General features: G+C 40.4%; 1 protein-coding gene across 1 annotated transcript; it reads left to right on the top strand.

Annotated features, from left to right (window-relative positions):
• The first annotated feature begins 2,807 nt into the window (after positions 1 to 2,807).
• On the top strand, positions 2,808 to 21,880 carry dbndd1 (dysbindin domain containing 1). The gene is made up of 4 exons (XM_029425687.1): positions 2,808 to 3,262; positions 6,602 to 6,751; positions 11,840 to 11,977; positions 20,706 to 21,880. Exons 1-4 carry the CDS (start codon positions 3,232 to 3,234, stop codon positions 20,858 to 20,860), a joined length of 474 nt encoding a protein of 157 aa, XP_029281547.1. The 5' UTR covers positions 2,808 to 3,231; the 3' UTR covers positions 20,861 to 21,880.
• Positions 21,881 to 23,709: the final 1,829 nt, after the last annotated feature.

Here is a 23,709-nt window from a genome sequence, read left to right as displayed (position 1 = left end):
GCTGCTTGTCAGTGTTTATCATTGCTACGGCGGCTCAGAAAAGACCCTTTTAACCAAACGCGAAGCTGAAAGCGTCACATTATAAGGCCTAAATTGCTAGAGATTTATAGGCCAACTTTAGAGAAAGCACGTTTAAACACACTGTATTGCAGTACAGTGTTGAAATACCAGTACGTAACGTGAGTATTTTAACTTTACTACTCCTTCCTTTTCTACTTCTTGGCTTCTAGGTTAAGCCATTTTATGTAGCAGGCTATCTTTAAATAACAAGGCGATCCAAAGTGTGTTAGATAAGACATAAAAAGGCGATAAAAGAAAGACAACACGTTATAAAAAAATGCACACAAGATTTAAAAAAAATAAGATAAAATTGAGGCTTCCTTATAGTGTAACAATATAAAACAATATGCTTACAAAATATGTTTCCTTGCTTTAAACCTACCCAGCAGTACAGAAGTAGCAGTTACACAGTTCTACCTGCAACTCCAAAATAAAATACATGCACGTTAATTTATCAGAAGGAGTAGTTTCACTTTCACAGTTTGGTAACAATCACACTTTAACAAAACATTTTGAGAAATACTTTAAATGCTTTTTCTTGTGGTGGTTAAAAACACTGACCTTAATTTGCATAAAAATGTAAATATCTTGCAGAGATGTTTTATCTCAGCCATTGTAACCTTCAGTAGCAACATACAAATTAAATACTAAACTGAACGTTTCGATTGGTGTTTCAGATAGAGATTTTATGTCCATCGTCAGGTTATTATGCTCAGTACAGTTGCAGTTATTTGTAGTCATTATCGGCTAAATAATTTGATATTGGCGTATAGCACCTCCAAGGACATAACCTCAACTACCATCATGTCTACCAGTAGCCTACTGGTTTTATTTGCTGAGTGTTTGTTAGATTTAAGATATTTTATGTTTCAATTTCTGTAGCTTCTTTAACTATACTACACCACCACAGTTTCTTAAATTGTGCTGTACCTCTAACTGTAAATTAAAATGGAGCACCACCTGCAGGACTTTAGGTGGTGTGTGCTGTTCAGCACAAAACTGCTATTGAACTACAGAGAATTATCATAAAAAATATAATGTCCACCCACTTTGACCACTTCACCTGGATCTTTCAGGCAGTCTATATGTATTAATTATCAATATTTACACCATGATGTGTTTATTTACTGCATTCTCAAAGTCCCATGAAAGAACCCTATCTCCTCACAGTGTACTTTGAAATCCCTGAAATCACCACAACCCCTGCATGTGAGCCCTTGTGGTGCTCGAGTCATGTTTCCCGCAATGGTTGTGACATTACAGTAAAATTCCAGTGGATTGTTAAGTTTGTGGTGGTTTTGAAGTAGTTGCAGATGGCCTGAAGTATCCCAGTGAAGACAGAAGTCTTTGGAGAACAAGAACTGTTTAACATTCTTCCCCTGGTATTGAGAAAATGAGGAGAGTCCTCCTCTGCTGGTGAGCACTCTTCTATACAAGGAGTTATCAGACATGAGGGGGAAAAAACATTATACTTGTGAACTTATAAGGACCTTTGTAACGATAACACTTAAATGCATAACTGTCACAACTTTATTTAACTGGACAGAAAATTGTGAATATTTTTAAGATGAAATGTGAAAGTTAAATGAGATTTTGTCAGCTTAATGTCTGCGAAATGAAAAGGTTTGGGTCTTGATCCTGTCACTATAGGCCTTTTCTACAGCTGACATTTTAACTCGTCTCGGTAAGAAAAGCGCAGCTGTTACTAATAGCATTAAAGATGGCTCTGTTCCATTCAAGTGTAAATCGTGACAGTGAGCCACCAAAGCACAACAACAGGACCCTGAAACTGAAGCAGCTAAATGGAATAAAATTGAAATAAGACACAGTATTGCTCCATCCTTAACGCATTAGATTACAGCCTGCAAATTTACAGTATACATGGCATACATTACATTTGTAACATGGTTGTCATCTTAGTTTAGCATATAAGCATGCTAACATTTGCTAATTAAACACAGAGGACAGCTAAAGCTGATGGAATGTCATTAGTTTAGCATGTCATTGGTCATAAACCAGGCCTATTGGAAAAATTCAACATTTTACCTTATGATGCTAGATGAAAAGTCAAGTGATCCCATTTGTAGAGCTGCCGAATCTATTTGGGGCCATTTAATAATGTTTACTATCTAGAAAGGATTTTTAATAACTCATTGTTCTCTCCTGCTTATTGTGGCAGGCACAGAACAGTCCCCTGTTGGTGGTATAGTTGTGGTCTCTGGTGGTTTTCAGGCATAACAACAGTATGATTACCTGGAGTTGTCAGATCCCGACACTAGAGGGCGAGCTCTACTAGCACATTCCTCTTGAGCAGAAAGAAGCACCATTTCCTGCTTTTTCTGAAAGTATGGGATTTATAATTTCCATCGTGTATCAATCACAGACAAGTAATTCCTTAATGGGTATATTTATCATTTTTAATGTCCTTAAGCTGTGTTTGATTGCCACAAATCTGTTTGAATCATCTGCCTTGCTGTCATCCAGGCACCATGCCTGACATGAACTGACCCATCATCAGGTTTAATAACTTGCCTTCAAGTACATCCACAAATTGTTATGCCACAGTCATACACATACACACAGGGATACTCATTCACACACAGGCACGCACACAATTTCCTCGCTCCAGTGGCCCATAGACCTCTCTGACACCCCATTCTCTCTCTCTCAGTCTGGGCAGGCTGCCAGCTCAGCCCTCCCTCCCCTTTTCTCTCTCTCTCTCTCCCTTTTTTGCCCTGGATCTCTCCCTGTGTATTCTGTACATACCCAAGCCAAGCCTCACAATGCTGCATTTGCTAAAACAAGTGGCTTTGAAATTGTCAGTGATGTCGCTGTTCCCAGACCTCCCTCTCTGTGGTGGACTCGCTCTGTGAGGCAGTGCAGCAGTCAGACGGCTCTGATGGCAGAGCAGGGCAGGTGGAACTGAACAAGAGGAGAAACCAACATCACCTGTCTGGGAAATCTAGAACGAAGGAGGACAAAAAAAAAAAGAAGGAGGAGCAGTAGAGTCTTTGGAGAGCAGAGGTCTCGCTGTGTCTACCCACCCACCCCACCCCACCCTACTCTCTCTCTCATATGCACACACTCTCCCCTTGCCTCTCCCTCCCTGTTTGTCTCCTCCACTCTCCGATGCTGGTGTGGTGAACAGCAGGACACTCTCGGCTGAGCTGCATGGAGGCACAGGGAGGGGCAGGGAGCCCAGGTAAAAGCCATTTTCTATTCTTTATTTTCTCTCTGCCATGGGTTTTGTCACAGTAGCATGTTTTTTTTTTGTAGATTGTCTTTGTCTTTTGATTGACTTGTTCACTTTCTAGATGATGAGACTGAATGATATTTGTCACAGGAGCTGATTTAAATCATGTAAATGCAGTGTACTGATTACCTTGGCAAGATTTAGTCACTGATACATGTTAGGTGTGAATATAGCAGTGCACAGGTACCTGTTCTATAGGATCCAGTTGTGCAGGATTAATTTCTACATTCAAGCTTCATGTTTAATTTATTGTATCAGTACAGGTCTTTTAATATACACACACTGTAGGTCAACCATGCAGAAGCTGGACTGAAATACAAATTGCAGTATAACAGTGGACGCATTTGGCCTTTGTGTAAAGGCTATCCAGAGAAGCCTGTGCTGTATGGTAGCACTGCACAATGCCTCAGTGCCACTATTGACTATAACATCTAAACAACATTAAAACAGCTGATACTGTGACTATGTTTATACACAGTGTATGCTAAGTAATGTATCTAAGTTAAGATAGGACAGATTATAATATGAGTTTTGATAAATTACAATATATGCATCTCATACTGTGAGGCAAAGCTGTAGATGGATAGTTTATTGGTCAGTATATGACATTAACTGCATCTCAACCTACAGTATGCTTATGGCGTATACTATTAAAATGTTGCTTTATTCCTCTATTGTACCTTGGGGGTAAAACAATTTCTCCGCAGCCACTATAAGTTGCATTTTTTAGTAGATATAATGGGTAATGTTATTTATTCCTGCCATGGCTTTGTTCCACCTATCATTGTTTACATACAGTATCTGAGCACTACTTCACGCTGATGGCCAGAATTACCTGCCCATGAAAAATTGAGATATTATTTGTTCATTATGATGAGATTGAATTAGAGTGAACATCATTATTATGATGTATCACAGGACAGAAAGTCACAAAGTGGGACTTCTGGAGAGCAGTATTTGTATTGTAGATGCACCTAGAAATTGCTAGAAAATGCACCAACAACACTATGAACTGTTTTGAAGATGTCAATATTTTCCTAAATCCTTCCCTGTGCACAGTAATTCGGTCATCTTTTTGAGAGAGATTTGTATAGAAATGCTCATTGCAGAGTATATTGTAAAATTAAAATGCAAAAATCACCGTGAAGTGCAGAAGATGGAGAGCAATCGGCAAGCACAATGACCTGGCGAAAAAAGGGTGTTGAGAGAGGATGTTAATTCCTCCTGCCCGCGCTACAAACAGTGATTGATTTATTGAACCAAGACTGAGTTTGATTAAACTTTTGGCAAATGTATCATTCACTGTCTGTCTGTCTGTCTGTCTGTCTGTCTGTCTGTCTGTCTGTCTGTCTGTCTGTCTGTCTGTCTGTCTGTCTAGGGTTAACTGATTCACAGACAGTCACGGCTGGCAGCTCGAGACAGGGTCAGCCTTTGCATGAAAAGACCACATTTCTGTTAGCTGTCTCACTTTCACCAGCATTAACTTCTATTATTGTTATTTATTCTAACTTCTTCACAGCCAGTTAGGCAGGTGGTGGCTAAATCAGGCCATCTGTGTAAACTTGTCCTCCTCTACACACAGATAATACTCTGACTTTCTTGAAAGCTCTTTTCTTCTGTCACCGATGAACATCCTAACATCCTATCCTAGAGGCAGACTTATCTTCCACCAAAATACTAAACATTTGGGCATATATGAGCACACAAAACGTGAGAATAGAACAGGAAGCAGAATAGCTACACCAGGTGTATGTCTTGGTGTATCTGTGGTCTGAAACAAGTCATTCCTTTATGTGACATGCAGTAAAGTCTTATATTCTACAATTCCTTATAGAAGACAAATGGCTTATTAAAATGTGTTATTTTTCATGCACTGCAACTCCCAACAGCCCACTACTCTTATTCTGAAATGTTCCCCTTGGGAAATAGGAGATATTAGTGTTGATGGATAAGATTAGAGCTTGAGTGAAGGGATGGATGATAAAGTGCCTCAAAGCTATGTTCTGCATGATTTATACAATGAGTGTTTTCTGAAGAAGGTGATGGAAATGGAAACCAAAGCTACTCGTAGATAGTCTAAATATTGAACAAACAATTCATTATAACAGCAGAGGAAACCTTATAGTCTTTCAGTTTCTGTGGCTCCTCGCTGGGGAAATCAATCAATAGCCTGCAATGAACACTGAGCTTCACAGGGTAAAAGCCAAATCCATCATGTTCTGGCTTGGCTTTGGCTTCAACACATTTTGAATCTGAAATGAGAAATTCAACTGTCTAGGAGCATACTGCAAGTAGAAATAGCCACCATCAGCCATCTGGTGAAGCCCATCAGGAATCTGCTGTACTCCCACACTTCTTTCCATCAAATGTGCATGTTATCAAAAGAAAAGAAGAAGATCCTAAATGTTTCTCCATACACACTAATTAAAACTATTAGAATTTCCTTTTTAAATGTCTTTCTTTTAATGTAATGTTAGTTTACTTTGGTGATAAATCTATTGTATGATTATCTCCAACATGCTTGATTTGTTGCTCCCACCACTTGAGCTCCCTACAATTAGGAAAATAAGAGTTTATGTTGTAATTCATTGTGATGTCTTATCACATACTGTGTTTCCAGCTGTGTCAAACAGGGGAACAGAGTCTGTGCATACTCCTGCATTTGAAAGGATGCTATTTTAAGTACCCTCTATTTTCAGACTTTGTTAATAGTCTGTGTGAACTTGTTTTTCCTATTTGGAATGGATGTTTTAGTTTGAAGAGCGTGACTAGGCTCTAAGAATGCATTTTGTTTATTGAAATGTTAAAATGACAAAGGAATTTACAACTATAAGTAAACCAATCTCCTTTCAAGGAATAACACGTCTATAAAACGTTCAGCACTGTGTACACGCATGTACACGAAGATGTAAACAATTGATTGATAAAAGCCAGAAACTGTATGAATGTTGTAAAGAATCTAAGAGGAAAAGAAACAGATTGAGATATTCAAGCATTACAATGGACAGGTGATGCTGTTAGATACCTGAGGATTAATGTCGGGGTTGGATTTGGTTGTTGAGTGGGAAAACATTACATTGATTATATAAGGAGGATCTGTTCCTTAAGGTCTCTTAAGTGAAGTCTTTCCCTTCATTGGGATCTACAGTAAAGTAGGTAGAGCAAATAACCCAACATCTCTAATGTAATCATTTATTTAAAAAATCTAAAAACCTATAATCAATATCTCCACGTGGTTATTCTCTTTGCTCCCTCTCACTTCTCTGTTCTGTGTCTATGTGCCAATAGAGCCCAACAAAGACATCCAGAAGCTGCTGAAGCCCTCCAGCTCAGGTGACCTAACCAAGGAGTTGTTCCACCACCCAGCAGGGGAGGAGGAGGAGGAGGGCAGCCTGTCAGGGCACACTGCTAGCCTGCTTCACATCGCCGAGAAAAGACGTGAGTACCGGGGGGGGGAAGCGGGTAATGAGAAGTCGATATCAACAATGTAAAACAGTGATGAATATTTATTGGTGTGTTTATGGTCTTATTATGGGTGGGAAAAGGTTTTGAGTAAGATATCTGATCGATAACAAGTGTCTCCAACAAAGAAGGAGATGAGGAATGTTGAGTAAAGACGGCGGAGGATATCCTGCTTCTGTTAAAGAGTGTCTTCAGTGACGATCACTACTGGATCGATGTGCTTCAACACAATGAATCTCCCATATAGCTATCTGTATGTAGCATTTCATGCATTCCTCATCTGGATCTCTCCAGTCCAGGTTGATCTTCTCTGATCTTTAAACCCAACACATGATTGCTGCCTATTTCAGGTTTTCTAGTCCCACATTCTCAAAGACCACTGCAGTTCAGCCTTGGTTGAAATGACTCATTGTGCATCAGTCCCATACAGAAGCTTCCCTGTACGTGCCAGACTCATAGCCAAGGCACAGAAACGCAGAGACAGATATGGGGCTACACAGGCGACAAGGCAACCTTTATCTGCTTCACCAACCAAACACTCTTTCAGAGAGACAGCTCATCCAGAGGCTAATGTCTGTGTCTCGACGATTTAACGCGACCCACTAACTATCCGTGCCACCTGGCAGGTCAGCTAATAGTATGTGGCTATGAAGCAAAGAAAAGATCCCATCCTGAGAAAACACGTAATCAAAATGATCACCCCTGTTGTTACAGTACAGTAACCGACGCTTTACATTTTATAGAGAATATTCATTACGATTTTTGTCCACAGAGCAACATTGCAGCTTCATCTTGAATGTCACAAAAACACTTTAATTCCTAGTGCTGCAGTTTCTTCTCCAAAAAGGGAGACCATAGTTCATCTGCAACATTTATTTTTAGGCCCGGAGCAAACAGCCAGCCTTAAAAAGACAGACATTTTAATATCCCGGAAAAAAGAGCAAGTTTTCAGTTGTTTTGTGGCCACTAACACACAGAAAAACAACAGAATAAAGCTACAGCAGATGCACTAATGCATACAAACCCATAGAAAACTGCAGTGCGGTGATTCTTATGTATTTATGTATTGGGATGGAATTGAAGATTAAAAATGTATGGTGACTGCTGTGCAGTAGTAGCAAAAGTGTTCATCTGTTTGTATTGATCTTTAATCGCAGAAACCAAACGGAAGAACAGAGAAATGTGGGAAACAAAAACTTTAGTTCAGCTTATTTTACGTCTTAAATTAAAACACGTATGGCAGCTCTGCTCAAATAAACCATCAAACTATTTCAGCTAACTTGTTTTCATCGGCGTGGGGAATATAGCATGCTGTGCTGAAGAAGAGTTTTACGACATGATGGACTATTTGAATTCACAGCTTATTATCACAGCAGTTGATTGGCAAACAATGCAACAGAAAATATGGAGTATGGATGCCTGCATGCACAGTCACTGTGAGGAGAGAAAAAAATCCCCACGTAGAACAACATATAATGCTAAGAGAACAAGTTCTGTGGCATTGCTTGTTTCATATACTATATCAATACCATAGCCTTTTCTCAATCGTCTTCACTCCATCAGAGCCCAGTCGTCATTACAAGCTGCTCAGGCTTGACTGATGACCTCAGAGCCCTTATGAGCCAGTAGAGAAGGAAGGGGATTACACGGTTCCAGCATGCAAGGCGCATCCCTTCTGCTCCCTTATCCCTTCTCCCAAATGTGAACTCCTCCCTCTTACCCATCCTCCCTATTCTTTGTTCCATCAGTTGAATCTATCTGTAACTTTCAGGAGAGCGAAGGAGAAAGAAAATGAAAGGAAACCCTTTTCATAGATCATCTAATTGAATGCATGCAAACAATTAGTTGTCTTGCTGCGATATTCAGAATGAAAGGAAACATAATTCTATGTTTCAGTGAATTGAAGGTACCTTTATTTCACACGTATTAATTGTAACTACAAAGGCATGCATTTTTAAGTGTGAGATTAAAGTGAATGCTAAAAGAAGGAGTTGAAATGCATCAGAAGACACACATTTCACTTTATGGACCAGCAGGCCACATGCTTGCTGTAAGAAGAGGCAGTGGTCTTTTATATCATCCATCTGCTTTAGGCTCAAAATCCTTTTTATTTTTTTTTGTCTCAGCGTGAATTCTCTATTGTCTGTCCTCCCCACTGGCGTCTCAAAGCTCTCCTGATTGGCTTTTGAGAAGGAGGCAGTTGTGTCAGTGTGTCTGCCTGGGAGAAAGAACGTACTGATCAATTATTCAAGGAGAAAGGGTGTGGGAGAGGAAAAGGAAGATGGGGAGGAGGTGGTTAAAAAAACAAGCACAGCAGAATGGGAATAACCTTGTAAGCAAATGAAAATAATGGCAGAAAGTAATGCAGGGAGTGTTTTATTTCCTTCCCTTTTCATCTAGTTCTCTCTTTTTCCTTCCCCTAAGAATAATACTGACCTAGCATCGTCTCTCCCTCTTCTCCCATTTACCCTGCCTCGCCCTCGTTTCTCTTCATCTTCATCTTAACGATCTCTTACCTCCCTGTTTCACTGCCTCCAGTTTCTCCACTCTTCCTGAAAACGGGGTCAAAAATACTGACAGATGTCAGCAAGCACCTTCCAGCCTGAGGGGAAAGCAAATGTATATTCACAAACACAATCAATAAGAAAGGGATGGAAAATATGAAACAAAAAACAGGTTCTATGTGATTCTTTGCCGTGTTACTCCACTGAATATATTTAACCACTATCAGACAGCAGAGCGTAGATGTGGTGTGACTGTTAACTGCTGCTGTCCATTGCTGTTGTTTAATATTGTGTGGTGCAGTGGTTAATGCTGCGGTAATGGAAACTGGTTAGTTTAACCCTTGGAGCGCCTCATAGAGACAATATCATTTCACTTTTTACATTTTAATGTGAAGTCAAGCCTCAGGCAGCTCTTACATAGTTCAATATGGAAGTTGGATATTTGCAATGTATCAGGATGGCAGAACAAGCTAAGCCTTAAGTGTTGTTATAGTTAAAATCATAACTGTAACCATTTTAAATTAAAATGACAGGTATAACAGGTAATCTGTGAGCTAACAAGTAAGCAGTGGGGAGATGCTAAAAGCGACACAAGTGGTCTCTTTTGGCAAAAGTTAAAATCTTCCGTGATTAAAGCATAAATGATCACAATAAGCTAAATAGAGTTATTACTGATTTGCTTTTAATATGTCCTCAGATATCCAACATCAGAGTTTAGGGTTTTGTTTTAATATGGTTAATGGGTGATATCAGAATAGAAGTGAACATATGTTTGCAATGATAATTCCAATTTCTAAACTATAGAGGAACGAATAGAGGGAGACTAGAATGGAGCCCTGAGGGATCCCACATATGATAGAAGATGAAAATTAATATGTTTTATTGGGAGTGAAAACCTGAGCTGACATTTGTTCATTTAGATTAAGTTATTGTCTTAAAGAGTTAAAGTCTAAAATGATTCAAATAGCACTATCACCTCTATTCCTCTCTTTCTTGCATCTCCTTTCTTCATCTTTATTGTCATTCTCCGTCTTTATTTCTCTCTTTTCGTGGACATTACAATTCGTAATATTATTTTTCCGTGGAGTTTTTATATGCTGGCCACATGGTCACTGGTAAATATTCATGCATATCATCTCTACCGTGGCATGTGAACTAGTCCTCGCAATGAACATGACAGCAATACTGGGTAGGACTGTACATTCGGAGTAGAACAGAAGGTTTGGGGTTAAATAAAGGACAGGAGAGGTTGGTCTGTGTGTTACATCCCCTTGATCGCCCTTAAAACTTCAAACTCCAAATTCTCTACATTTCCTTATTTGTACTCTCTCATGGTCACTGCTTACTGATTTTTTTATTCCACGTGTCTCATGGCATTGCTGGTATTAAGTGTTTTTAATATATGCTTTAAATACTGCTTCAGCATGATGATCGGTTTTCTTAAAATCAATACGTACTAAAGGACGATGCAGGGAATTAGATGTAACAACAGCAGACATAGAGCAGCATGCCTTGTCTTAAACAGCCTGCGAAACAGCAGGCAAACGGCATGGGATAATAACAGCTTTCAAACTGTCACATAACCCATCGTTTACTCCAAAAAATCACGCCCACAAACCAGCAGTGAAGCTTTTCTTTCAGACTCGACGTTGCATGACAGAAAGGCATCCACTGATTAATAAGGAAATACACACACACACACACACACACACACACACACACACACACACACACACACACACACACACACACACACACACACACACACACACACCTGCCTCAGTGCTCTCTCCAAACATCTTTCTCATTATAATGGTAGATTAGTCCAGCTCTATTACACAGAATCGGTTCCTAACTTGAGCAATGCTCTTGGACCCTCGCTGGGCTGTATGTGTAATGTATGTGATGCAGTCTTTGAATACATTTCACTTTACATGCATCATATTTTCTGTTTTGGAGGCAGCCTGATTGGAATGCTGTGCCTGGCACGTTGATGCAGACCACATGTGAATTTGACCCTGTGCAGCAGCAGTGTCTCCTGCAAATGAACAGGTGCAACACACCCAGGGGAAAGATGAAGATCACAATGCGATAAAGAACGGGCTATTTTCATCCCCTTAGCTCTTGTTTCAATTCTTCAGTGACTGCCTACGTTAACACACAGGTGTCATGCTGAAACAGAGACACTCACTGACTGACAGAGCTCTGAGGCAGATCCAAGAAATCTACCGTGTGTGAAATATTACAGTAGTACAGAGCAGTTCGCTTTGCAAGAGACGTGATAAAAGTGAATAAAAGTAAAATTGTTCTTTGTTGAAATCGACTTTACAATAGTGCTGCAAGAGCCAGCTATTGATCTGATTATGAGTACAATGAAGATTCAAAAGAGTTTAATGATGTGCTGAGGAGCTCTGCGTAGTAATATATGCAGTTTATCTTTAACTTTAACTTCTTTTTGAATAGCCTCTTCTGCACTGTCAGCACAAAAACGAGTGGATCATTTTAATCTCTCAACCTCCCTCCAGATTAAAAGTATGCTTTTTCTCTCTCTGCCTCATAGAACCACTGAGTAGTGTGTCTTCGTTGGAGGTACACTTTGACCTCCTGGATCTGACTGAGCTGACTGACATGTCTGACCAGGAACTGGCTGAGGTTTTTGCTGACTCTGATGAGGAAAACCACAACGAGTCCCCAGCAGGTAAGGCCTGCTAAAAATGTAATGTTTATGTTCTTACAATAAACTCAGATGAGATGATTGAAAACTAAAGCGATGGGGAACCTCTTTATGCTCACAGATTTGTTGTTCCATGACCAGTTTACAGATTTTAATTTATGCGAGTACAAACAGAAATGATTAGAAACAACATCTTGCAGCGTGTTATTTTCTTTGCTCACTTGCTTTTGCCCTTTTGTGTGTGTGTGTGTGTGTGTGTGTGTGTGTGTGTGTGTGTGTGTGTGTGTGTGTGTGTGTGAGAGAGTGAGTAAGAGAGGGAGTTTCACATCATTATGGCACGGCAGGGTACTAAAAGGTCCTGCTGAGTCATAATGATGTCGAGTGACTCCCTTCAGGGACTCATAGAAAACATATTTCAGTGTCTGGATAAATGCCCTTAAAAGATTTTGTCTCACTTTGTTTGATTCTCATGAAAACATTTCTTTATTTAGAAACCATAAAATAGTAACATTTTGAATCACAACCAGGAACTCTGTTTTCTTCATTCCTGCTTTGCAGAATGATAATGTTGTGTTAAGGTACAGATGTGTATTCAAGAGGAGCATGTGTGTCACCGCAGCAGATACTGCTCAGGATAAAGACTAGTACGTCTTTCTTCCCCGATGCGCACAAGGAAGCACAAAATCTTTCTCCATGTTTTATTTATGATCCGTGAGCCTCATCCTGCATGCGGACAGTGAACTCTATCCTCCGCCTCCGACACTCCTGCCTCCCCATGCACACAGGATTTCATGCTAGCTCAAGATTTAAAGGTTCACCAACACCGTTTAAACATTGTAGTACAAATATTTTATATTCTGTTCATGGTCTGTGCGAGTCACAAAGTTTCAAACATTACATTGTTCTTCATAACAATGTCAGACTTTCAATTGTATGACTGTCATCGACTAGTGGTGAAACCAATCCTGCACTTTGTCTATTTGTATATTCAAAATATATATTCGTCATTCCGGTGGCAGTGACTTAAAATATAACTTTATGGTGGACTCCACTGTTTGAATCCACTGAAACAAAACATGCTTCTCACTCTAGTGGAGAGACATCTTAAAACTTTATACATCGGGGGTTTTCCTCATATTCTTTCTACATGCTTCTATCGCTCTCTTACATTTCTTATTATAGCATATCCTCCTTCACAGTGTTCCTTCTCTTTTCTGTTTATTACTAATGTTTCATCACATGGCACAGTTTGTTAAGTGTGAGTTATGGTTCCACTGGGCCATCTGTGCTATATGCTGCTGTCTGCAGCTCCATAGCCAATTATTCAAATTAAAGTAGCAGAGGCGCATCTATGTGCAACAAGGACCCATGTTTTTGTTTCTTAGTGAAACCTTGTGCATTGAGTGTAGAGTACTCTGTGCTCAAATACAATGCTTAACCGAAACAGTCTTCACAGATAACCAGATAATCGCCATCATGGAATTACAATACCAACTGAGTTACAGAACATAGCAATGGATTGACTTAAAACTGCAATAAACATGTATTTTTGCCTTCTGAGGGGCAGCGGAAACAAGTTGTGAACACAACATTTACATGTTATCGCCTTAAGTTGATATGAATAGTTACTTATTTACACATCCAGCTGTTACGGAGCAACATTAGGATTCATTTGGGGTTGTGTTTCTGCCCAACTGATGAAAGTTTATTATTCAATGGCTTTTAGCTCTCTGAGGGAAATATCCGCCTCTTTAGCTGCTAAATTCTCCACTATGTTCACCAGCTAGTCGCTAACTGTGTCTGTCTGCTGTTTGGTGCTGTACATCAGGGGTGGGGAACCTCCGACCTCCGGGACGTATATGGCCCGCGAGACTATTTGACCCGGCCCTCGAGGTAATTCATAAACACACGCAAAAAAGAAAAAACTGACAGTTTTTCCTGGCCACGGTCAGGGTCCTTGAACACAACACGAGCGGAACGTGTCATCACGTGGTCATGTCATGTAAAAAACTTCAATATCAAACGAGACACATCAGTGAACGCAGCATGCAGAGTGTAACACAGAGAAAGGTGGATGAGGAATGTCGCACTTTCCAGGAGAAATGGACGAACCATGATTTATTTATGCCTAGTTAGTGCGGACGCGCTTGCGGTGATGTAATAATAATAATAATAATAACAATAACAATAACAATAACAATAACAATAATAATTATGTCGAGCATCATCACAGCACGAAACATGCCAAACTGCACGAGCTGAATGGACGAGTTCGTTTGGATAAAGTTAACCCTCTTCGGCGGAGTTTGGCCCAATAAGCAGCTCTCTGCAGAGCATAACATACAAACATGGAGAGATAGAGAGGTAGACCACCACACCAAGAACAGACTGTTCCACCACTGCTGTGCAATTATCACTGCCATGTGCAATATTCACTTTTTATAATGTGTACAATTATCACTGCCATGTGCAATATTCACTTTATTTGCTATCAACCACTTGGTACATATATTATTTTTGATTCTATTTAATTATTGTGTACTGCCACTTTACTTCATATGTTCTGTTGCTGTGACAAGATACATTTCCCCGTTGTGGCACTAATACAGGATTTCTGATAAAACAGAAAGATGCATGGATAAAAAAAGTTGCTTTTTGCACAGCATAAAAGAAAAGTGAAATGAATGGGCTGCGTCTTGCAGAGGTTATGAGTTCAATAATTAATATGGCCCTCGAAGGATGTTGTAAAAAGAAATGGCCCTTGATAGGAAAAAGGTCCCCCCCCCTGCTGTACACTATAGATTGTGTAGTGACTTGGCAGCACTGTAGTCCCAAATGTCTTAAATGAACCCCTTGCAGGTGAGTTGCTATAGCCATGGATGTACTGTCAAAGAATAATCACCCATAATCAATCACTTCTTATCTTGTCTTACTGTTAAACACATTAAATTACTATCATTTTCTTTTTTTATTGGGGTGACACTTAATCCAGCTGTAATTAGATTACATTTCTTTGCTGCATCATTAGATATCACATTCTGCCATGATTTCACTTCACTTCAGTTTGATTAATGATGATAGCTCTAAAAAATGTTTTTCAGCTTCTCAAATGCAAATGTGTCAATAATTAAACACCACATCTGGAAGAATTTGATTGAAAAAACGTAATCATCAAACAACAACATTAGTATGTCACGTACATATTTACCTCCATAAACGTTTACCCCATGTTCCCACAGCTGAGCAGACTAAACAGTTTTAGCTTGTCCACCCTCCTCAGCTGTCCTCTCCAACACCACTTCCTTCATCCTCTCGTTAGTCCCAGGCCACAGCTGCTTTTCAGTCAGCCAGGTGCAGGACATGCAACAGCCAAGAGGCTTTCAGTCCAAGGCCTCACACGACCTCACATCCGCTGCTCGGCTATGTGCTAATCAAGATGAAGTCCTGCTGTCAGGAGATGTACAGCTGTATCCCTCTGTGGTCATGATGTTAAATGATTTAACTTACACAGACTCAGAACTGAGAGAAAAACAAAATCCCAACAATGAATAAATGTTTGCACTCTCAGAATGACACATTCAGATGATTGATCTGTTTGTATTGTTAATTAATGCAAGTGCCAACCTCAAAATGAGCAGCGTGTGACACACTTCACACACTTATTGTATTTTTACCTGCACAAACTGTGAATACAAATAAATCAGCCACCTTGAGAACATGGCAAAACATTTTTTTTCTTTAACCTTTCGACGTGAGATGTGTCAGTGCCTTTCTTTAACTTGCATCCAAAGAATCTCTCACTTCTACCTGTGAGCTGTTTTTGTCTCACTCTCACCACAGAAACAATCCTCTACTCATTCCCCCTCTGTCTCTTAGCTTGTCTCTATCCTTCACGACAGATAGATAGCTAGAGAGAGAGAGATGGATGGATGAGGAGAGAGAGAGAGGAGAGAGAGAGAGAGAGAGGAGAGAGAGATCAGGAAGAGAGAGAGAGAGATGAGAGAGAGAGATATATAGAGATAGCGATATCTCATAGCGATCGATAGTCATCTTCTCTCTCGCGAGATGATCTATATACTCGCTGCCTATCCTCGCTCTCTCGACTCTATCTCTCTCTCTCTCGCTCGAGAGAAGATATCTCTCCTCTCGAGAGATATAGAATATATTAGAGAGGGATACTTTATTGATCCCGGGGGAAATTTAGGCATCCAGTAGCTTAAAAGACATATGACATTACACATCACACCCCCCCTTCCTCCCATCCATTAAAAAGTAATTAAGTAAAAGTAAATTAAGAGATAAAGGCTGTTATAAATACAAAAGTTAAAATACAGGCTGTTATAATAAAAATGAAAAGAAAAAATACACTGCAACATTGACCACTGTTTTTGGTTTTGGTTTGAATCCAGTTCTTGAGCCTGTCTGTGGAGCAGCACAGGGACAGCAGTGTGCCGCTGAACACGCTCCTCTGCCCGGTGAATGTGCTGTGCAGAGGGTGGTGGGTGTTTTCCAGGATGGATAACAGTTTATCCAAGGTCCTTCTCTCTGCCACTGTCACCAGGGAGTCCAGCTCTGTCTCCATGTCTGCCTCAGATATGACTTGTACAGAGGAAGGACAACAATCCCAGTTTGAGGCAGCCACCATTCCTGTAGAGTCTGTGGACAGATACACAAGATGTACAGAAGATCATATGATGGTGAAAGACACGTAACACACAGCTGTTTTTACGTAACGCTTTCTGGTAATAAGCAGTTGCAATTGCCCAGAGTTTTGGTGCAGTGAGTCATGTCCATCAAACAACATCTGATATATTGTGCAGGAGATACAATAGGATGCAAATCTTTTATTTTCTCATTTGTTTTCCACCACATTCTAATAATAAAAACACACTTTTCTTAATTCTGCAACAGTATTTTAGATAATTTATAATAGCAAAAGTCATATATATTTAGATATTCCATTGTCCCATACAGATATTGGGCTGTGCAGACAATGACAGTGTGTGTGTGTGTGTGTGTGTGTGTGTGTGTGTGTGTGTGTGTGTTAGAGAAATGATTTAAACAAATGGAGAGTTATTGCACAAATCGGCTGATCTCAGATTGCCTAAAACCTCACTCATTATTCAGCTCTGTAACTTCATGCATTTTTGAGTTTTTGTAAGTCGGGTTATTTGTACATAAAGTCCTGTGTGAGTTCAGAGTGGGGGACAAAAGTACATGAGTTTAATTGAGTTAGTTTGTGTCAACGGTTGCATTGCAAATGTGGTAGTACTGAGCTGTGCAGTGTGAGCATTATTCTCTATGAGAAACTGCTGAGTGTGTGCCAGTGTGTTGACTGCATCTGGGAGTTGAAGGAGAGGTTAAAGGAAGAGGAGAGGAGAAGATGGGCGACTGAGTTCATGATAAATTAGGTGGTTCTTGAATAATTCACTTTTCCCCTCTGGATACAATGCCTGGTCCTTAAAAGCCATTACAGTATCATAACCAGTCATATCCCGAGTTACTACACTAGCATATTATTTATAAATGCTTGAGTCTTTATGTTTACTCTGATGTCTGTCTTGCATTTGTCCAGTTCCATGTTTGTCTCTTTCACTTTCAGCTCTTTGAAAGCTTAAAGCTGGATTTAGATTGCATTTTTCATGGACAGTTCAACCACAATTAGTGAACATGATCAGTCATACTTCATAGCCAGACAGCCGAGAACATACAGTACTTTGTGTTTCATCAAGCATCTCTTTGTAGAGCAGCTCCAGAGACAAAGAACAAAAAGGCTGACTTTGTCCAGCAGGTTTCCTCTTTGTTTTATAATGAGCCTGATGAACCAGGGATGCGAGTTTACACATAAACCATAGCTTTGGCCTCCTACTCTTGGTCGTTGGAGCAGTAACAGGGTTTCAACTGATGACATTGCAGACTATCCATCCATCCATCCATCGTCTACCGCTTATCCGGGATCGGGTCGTGGGGGCAGCAGCTCCAGTAAGGAACCCCAATCTTCCCTTCTCCGGGCCACATCCTCCAGCTCCAACTGGGGGATCCTGAGGCGTTCCCAGGCCAGTGAGGAGATATAATCTCTCCACCGAGTCCTGGGTCTTCCCCGGGGTCTCCTCCCAGCTGGACGTGCCTGGAAAACCTCCCTAGGGAGGCTCCCAGGTGGCATCCTTACTAGATGCCCGAACCACCTCAACTGGCTCCTTTCAACGCAAAGGAGCAGCGGCTCTACTCCAAGTCTCTCACAGATGGCTGAGCTTCTCACCCTATCTCTAAGGGAGACGCCACCCGTCTGAGAAAACCCATTTCGGCCGCTTGTACCCGTGATCTCGTTCTTTCGGTCATGACCCAGCCTTCATGACCATAGGTGAGGGTAGGAACGAAGATCGACCGGTATATTGAGAGCTTTGCCTTCTGGCTCAGCTCTCTTTTCGTCACAACGGTGCGGTAAAGTGACTGTAATACCGCCCCCGCTGCTCCGATTCTCCGGCCAATCTCTCGCTCCATTGTCCCCTCACTCGCGAACAAGACCCCAAGGTACTTGAACTCCTTCACTTGGGGTAATGGCTCATTCCCTACCCGGAGTAGGCAATCCACCGGTTTCCTGCTGAGAGCCATGGCCTCAGATTTGGAGGTGCTGATCCTCATCCCAACCGCTGCACACTCGGCTGCGAACCTGATCCAGTGACTGTTGAAGGTCACAGACCGATGAGGCCATAAGGACCACATCATCTGCAAAGAGCAGCGATGAGATCCTCAGGTCACCGAACCTGCAACCCCTCTCCTCCACGACTACGCCTCGATATCCTATCCATGAAATCACGTAATCTGCAATAATCACGTAATCTGCAATAATCACGTAATCTGCAATAATCATTGCAGACTATGACCTATTGTATTTCTATCAGGTTGATTTTGTTTATCGTTTTAAAATCGGTGTTTGTTTGAAGGATTTGTAGAGAAGTAGACATGCGAAGGAATGAAGTGATGCAGAAAATAGGGAACAGAAAGAGAAATTCATTGTTTGTTTACTAGACGGTGTCTCCATTCAATGACGGTGTAGTTTTGGTGTCTGCGGTGGAGGACAAAACGATCTCACTGGAAGAACAACTCTACAACAGACATCATCTGAAACACAGCAGCAGCAGCAGCTTTCTGTTTTGGGTCATTCTGTGATTATTTATCCATTAAGACCACAAGACCACTTTTTATAGACCCTCTATAAAAGCTCCTTTCAATGTAAAAGGTCAGATTCTAGCTTAACTTACTGCCTTTGAGGTCGCTTCAGGCTTTTAAAGACATTACAGATTGTTATCTTCAAACAAGTCACACACACTGATTTGGCTGTGCTGGGATTAGCAGGCACAAATAAAACAAGTGTTGTTTCCCTGAAATGGGTTTAATGAGAAGGGCATTGTCACACACTGGGTATGTGTACATGTACGTGTGCACATATAAACACAAATGTAACCGTTGTTTTCCCTGTGCCTTCCCAGGTCTTCAATAGGAGAGTCTAGTGTCTAAGAAACGCAGAAGGAATACAGTGCAGTACCACATAGTTCAGGGTGCTCTGTGTTTGTGACTGCAAGTAAGGCGCGAGACAAAAAAAATGGGAAACACTATGTATGTTGTGGGGGAAGTATGTAATTACTTTTCCTCTCAGGTGCGCAAACATCGCTCTGTGTGTCTTTACTCAGTTATTTTCCTAAATGCATGTTATTCAGTCTTTTAATTAGGTGGCAGTGCCAAAGCAGCTCAACAGAAATATGAAAGCACACACAAAATGTCATGCCTGGCTAACACACACATTGCAGTCACACATTTATGTAAGCACACAAACCCAACAAGCAGTCAATCAGCTCATGCACTCATGGCGCTCGCTGCAGCAGACTCCTCCATGCTGCTGAGGAGGTTGTTGTCCCTCTCATTAAAATCCAGTGGAGACGCCATCAATCTTCTGAGATCTTTTCTACCTCCCCCCTTTACTCGCTCTCTTCGTCTCTCAGTCACTAATGTGCGTGGGGATATGGTTGTGGCTTCGGGGAGATATGTGAGCCAGGTTCTGAGTATGACCTTCCATTAAGGGACCCAACATTAGACTGGGAAGTGTAAGGCAGAGCGAGTAGCAGTCTTTCCCTCTGTTGCCTTTTTGTCCTCCAGATATGTTGGACATCACCACCAAGTGGTGTAAAGCCGAAATGACCACAAAGCTTTAAAAATCATCTTTGCATGGCTAATATATATTTTAAAAAATAGCAACAGAAACAGCATAAGATGGCCAAGTTGTGAGATGCAACAGAGAGATTGTTTATGTTTATGGGATATATTATTGTATTTAGTGGTTTATACAAAGAGAAAGCTGCTTTTTGTTTGAGGAATACTCTTGCGGATTATTTTACATATAAGAATACCTAAAGAAATGTGATCCTGGTATTCTTGAATGAACAGATATCTGGGGTCTAGAAATAGTTGGTATGTGCAGGCAGACTAGCCTATAGACTAATGGCTTTTAATAGCTGGGATAAGCAAGCAGCAACTTTATCTTGCAAGTCATCTGGTGTATTTAAACAGTTAAGCTCTATAACATACTCTTTTAGCAGGTGTACAGCTTTATACTGACGGCATGTTAACACAAATGTATTTTCAAGTTCAAGTTGTGTGAAACATGACAGGGGTGCAGAGATTTCCTTGTGTCTGTTTCCATACTTGTATCTTGGATTCCTGTTAGTAACAAGTCATTGTGTGGTCTGATCCCCAGGTTCCCACCAGCCTGTGCTGCCCAGAGGAGGGTACATGCGCTCCCCCTCGTGGACACGCTGCAGCAGAGTTGAGCACCCGCGGGAGAGAAAGCATCACAGCGACTCGGACACCGCAGAGCCCTTAATGAAGCTGGAGAGGCCAAAGCAACTGTGATATCTGTGAAACAGCCAGAGAGAGAAAACCCAGAGCAAGACAGACAGAAACAACCAGAGCGGGAACACAACGCGGACCAAAAGGCCTCCATCTGCCACTATGCACTCACATAACATTTGAGTTCAGGTTGAACTCTGGACAACTCTAACTAAAGATGTTGAGATGTGCAATACACACACTCTCCTCCTCTCTCCCTCTCCTCTCTCTCCTCTTTCTCTCTCCTCTCTCTCTCTCTCTCTCTCTTCTCTCTCCCTCCCTCTCTCTCTCTCTCTCTCTCTCTCTCTCTCTCGCTCTCACACACGCACACAATCATTGTGTTTTTCATGCAAGGGGTTCTTAATGCACTGGGCTGCCATACGATTTTAAGCTCTTTTTTTTATTGACAGACAGGGTATGAGGTCAGCAGAGTAACAGCACCTCCATCCTTACAACCTCTCAGGGTGGGAAATAGCTTGCACAGTAAGATTGGTTCTTAAATTGTCTCCACAGCGTGTGGCCAGCGCTTCTATGGTGAAGTTCAGACTCTGGGATTCACATTGAGTTACCAGGATATGATTAGAAACATAAATCAGTCGAGCTGTTCAATAGGAAATATCACGCTAAGGCTATTTCTTAATGTGTTGACTTGAAAATGTGACAGGGTTTTTTCTGTTGCCTGCAATAAAGGTAACTTGATCAGTGGATGTCAGTGAGGCCACACTCTTTATATCCATCACACCGTCTCCATCTTAATGAAGAATGTGTATTATTATAATTGCCTAAATGAAATCTTTTGCACTTCTCTCACTAAATTGTATTTAGTGCACCCCAGAATTATTGGCATTTGGTACAGATGACACACAAGAGTAACAGACCAAGTAGCAAGCTATATGCGGTACACTTTTCCATACTCAATCACTTTGTTTAAATAAATATTCTCATTTTTTCTATCATTAAAAAAAAAAAGAGATGGTTGCCAGATTTGCTGCTGCTGAAGTCATTAGAGTAGCTCCTTTAAAGTTGGTAGATGCATTAACTTGTTGAATGACTTCAGTGAACTTTGCATGAATGCCAAAAACACAACAAAGTGCCAACAATTTTGTAGATTAATTCAACTCATGATGCAATATTTCACATCTTTCTTAGAGAAGGTTATAGCTGATTACTTGATGTATTTATCTCATGTTTGGCTTGTCTATACCAGGAGTGCCAATAATTCTGAATGCTGTGACACGATGGATCAAAAGGTGACACTGGGATGATAGAAGAATAAATAAGTCTTGAAAAAGTACATTTTATCCTGTCATTTATTAACTACACTTTGGCAATGCTGTTTTAAGTGTCATGATATACATTTACACTACTGTAAACAAGTCTGTGGGACTACTTTTTGGAAATTCATTGGTGTAGTACCAAAGAATGTCAGAGAGGGGATTCACAACAGACTGATAATCTGAACCTGGGCTGATCAAACAAGATAAAAATACTGGGAATAAAAGAAAAAACAGACCAGTGGGGTATAAAAGTTGTTTAATATTGGAGTGAGCCACAACAACCTCACATTTCATCGGTCTTCACATCTCAATGAAAAATCAATAATCCTCAAGGACCAGAAATATTCATCAATGGAGAACAAGAACAGTGTTTTGTCAAGCAGGCAAAACAGACAATATATTTCATTTACACTGATATACAACCAGCTCATCATTTATCAAGGTTTTATTTTTCTTCTTTTTTTAATCTGGAAGAGAAAAATGTTCCAGTGTCAAGCTGGTCATTTAAACCAACTGTCCTTTAACCATGTACAGCAAAACTTTATAAGAAAATACTTTTAAAAGCCCGTGTTGAATTCAAGTAAATGTTTAACCTTAACTATTAAGATATTATTAACATTACGATAACAGTGTGTAACCAACCCATCTAGGAGTGGTTCTCAAATACATGTAATGAGAATAGTACATGAATAGTTATCTAGCTTAGTTCACAATTAGGGAAGACATTCAAACACAAATGAGAGAAAAAGATCATTTGCTTTAAAAAAAACAACAATGTTGGAGGAGAAGTTGGAAAAAGTCGCCTAATCCATCCATGGAAAAGCCAATGAATCCTCTTTACTACAGTAAAGCACAGAAATCATCATCTTGGATGTCATTTCATATGATTAACAACAAAAGGACTAACGAGACAAATAAATAGTCCAGAAGATTATGTTATTTTAAGAGGTAGTGAGGAATACAGACACTGTGTGAACGTGTGAGTGAGTGAAGAGTGTGTGATATGCCATTTTAGTAGCATATATTTAATTCTTACTCAGCTTGTTCCAAGTTCTTATGTTACCATTAAAATAAAGTAATGTATGTCTACATCAATGTTGACTCTTATTACAAAGGGACAGTGAGGCGGAGACAACAACCTACAGTACATGTGATCCAATAACATTTGTAATATCATATGTGTCATATGTGCACGAAGCAAATGTACAAACACTGAGTTCTAACAGCTGCCTTTACTGATGAATGAATGACAACCAGGTTAAAGTCTGCTGCAAGACTATAATGCTGATGAAATGTAAGAATGTCTGTATTATACGACGGTGTGAAGAAATATTTTAACCTGTCAAAGTACAGTCAGAGTACCTTTGAAATCTTAAATACAAACCTGGCTTCTCCACTTAGGGGAAACACACTTTAAATATGTAGTGATAAGTGGTGGCCGAGACCGGAAGCATTCTTATTAGATGTATAGATTCAAGGTAGGATAAGTTTAAATTGAACTCATCTGACACCATCACATGATGATACCAGCATAGTGTGTAATTGACCAATACACACCACAATGCATGTACCCGGCAACTCATTTTGAATGTTAAA

Source organism: Cottoperca gobio, chromosome 3, assembly GCF_900634415.1.
Source record: "Cottoperca gobio chromosome 3, fCotGob3.1, whole genome shotgun sequence".
Taxonomy (NCBI): Eukaryota; Metazoa; Chordata; class Actinopteri; order Perciformes; family Bovichtidae; genus Cottoperca; species Cottoperca gobio.
The sequence above is the reverse complement of the archived record's forward strand: the minus strand, read 5'-3'. Positions and strand labels throughout refer to the sequence as shown.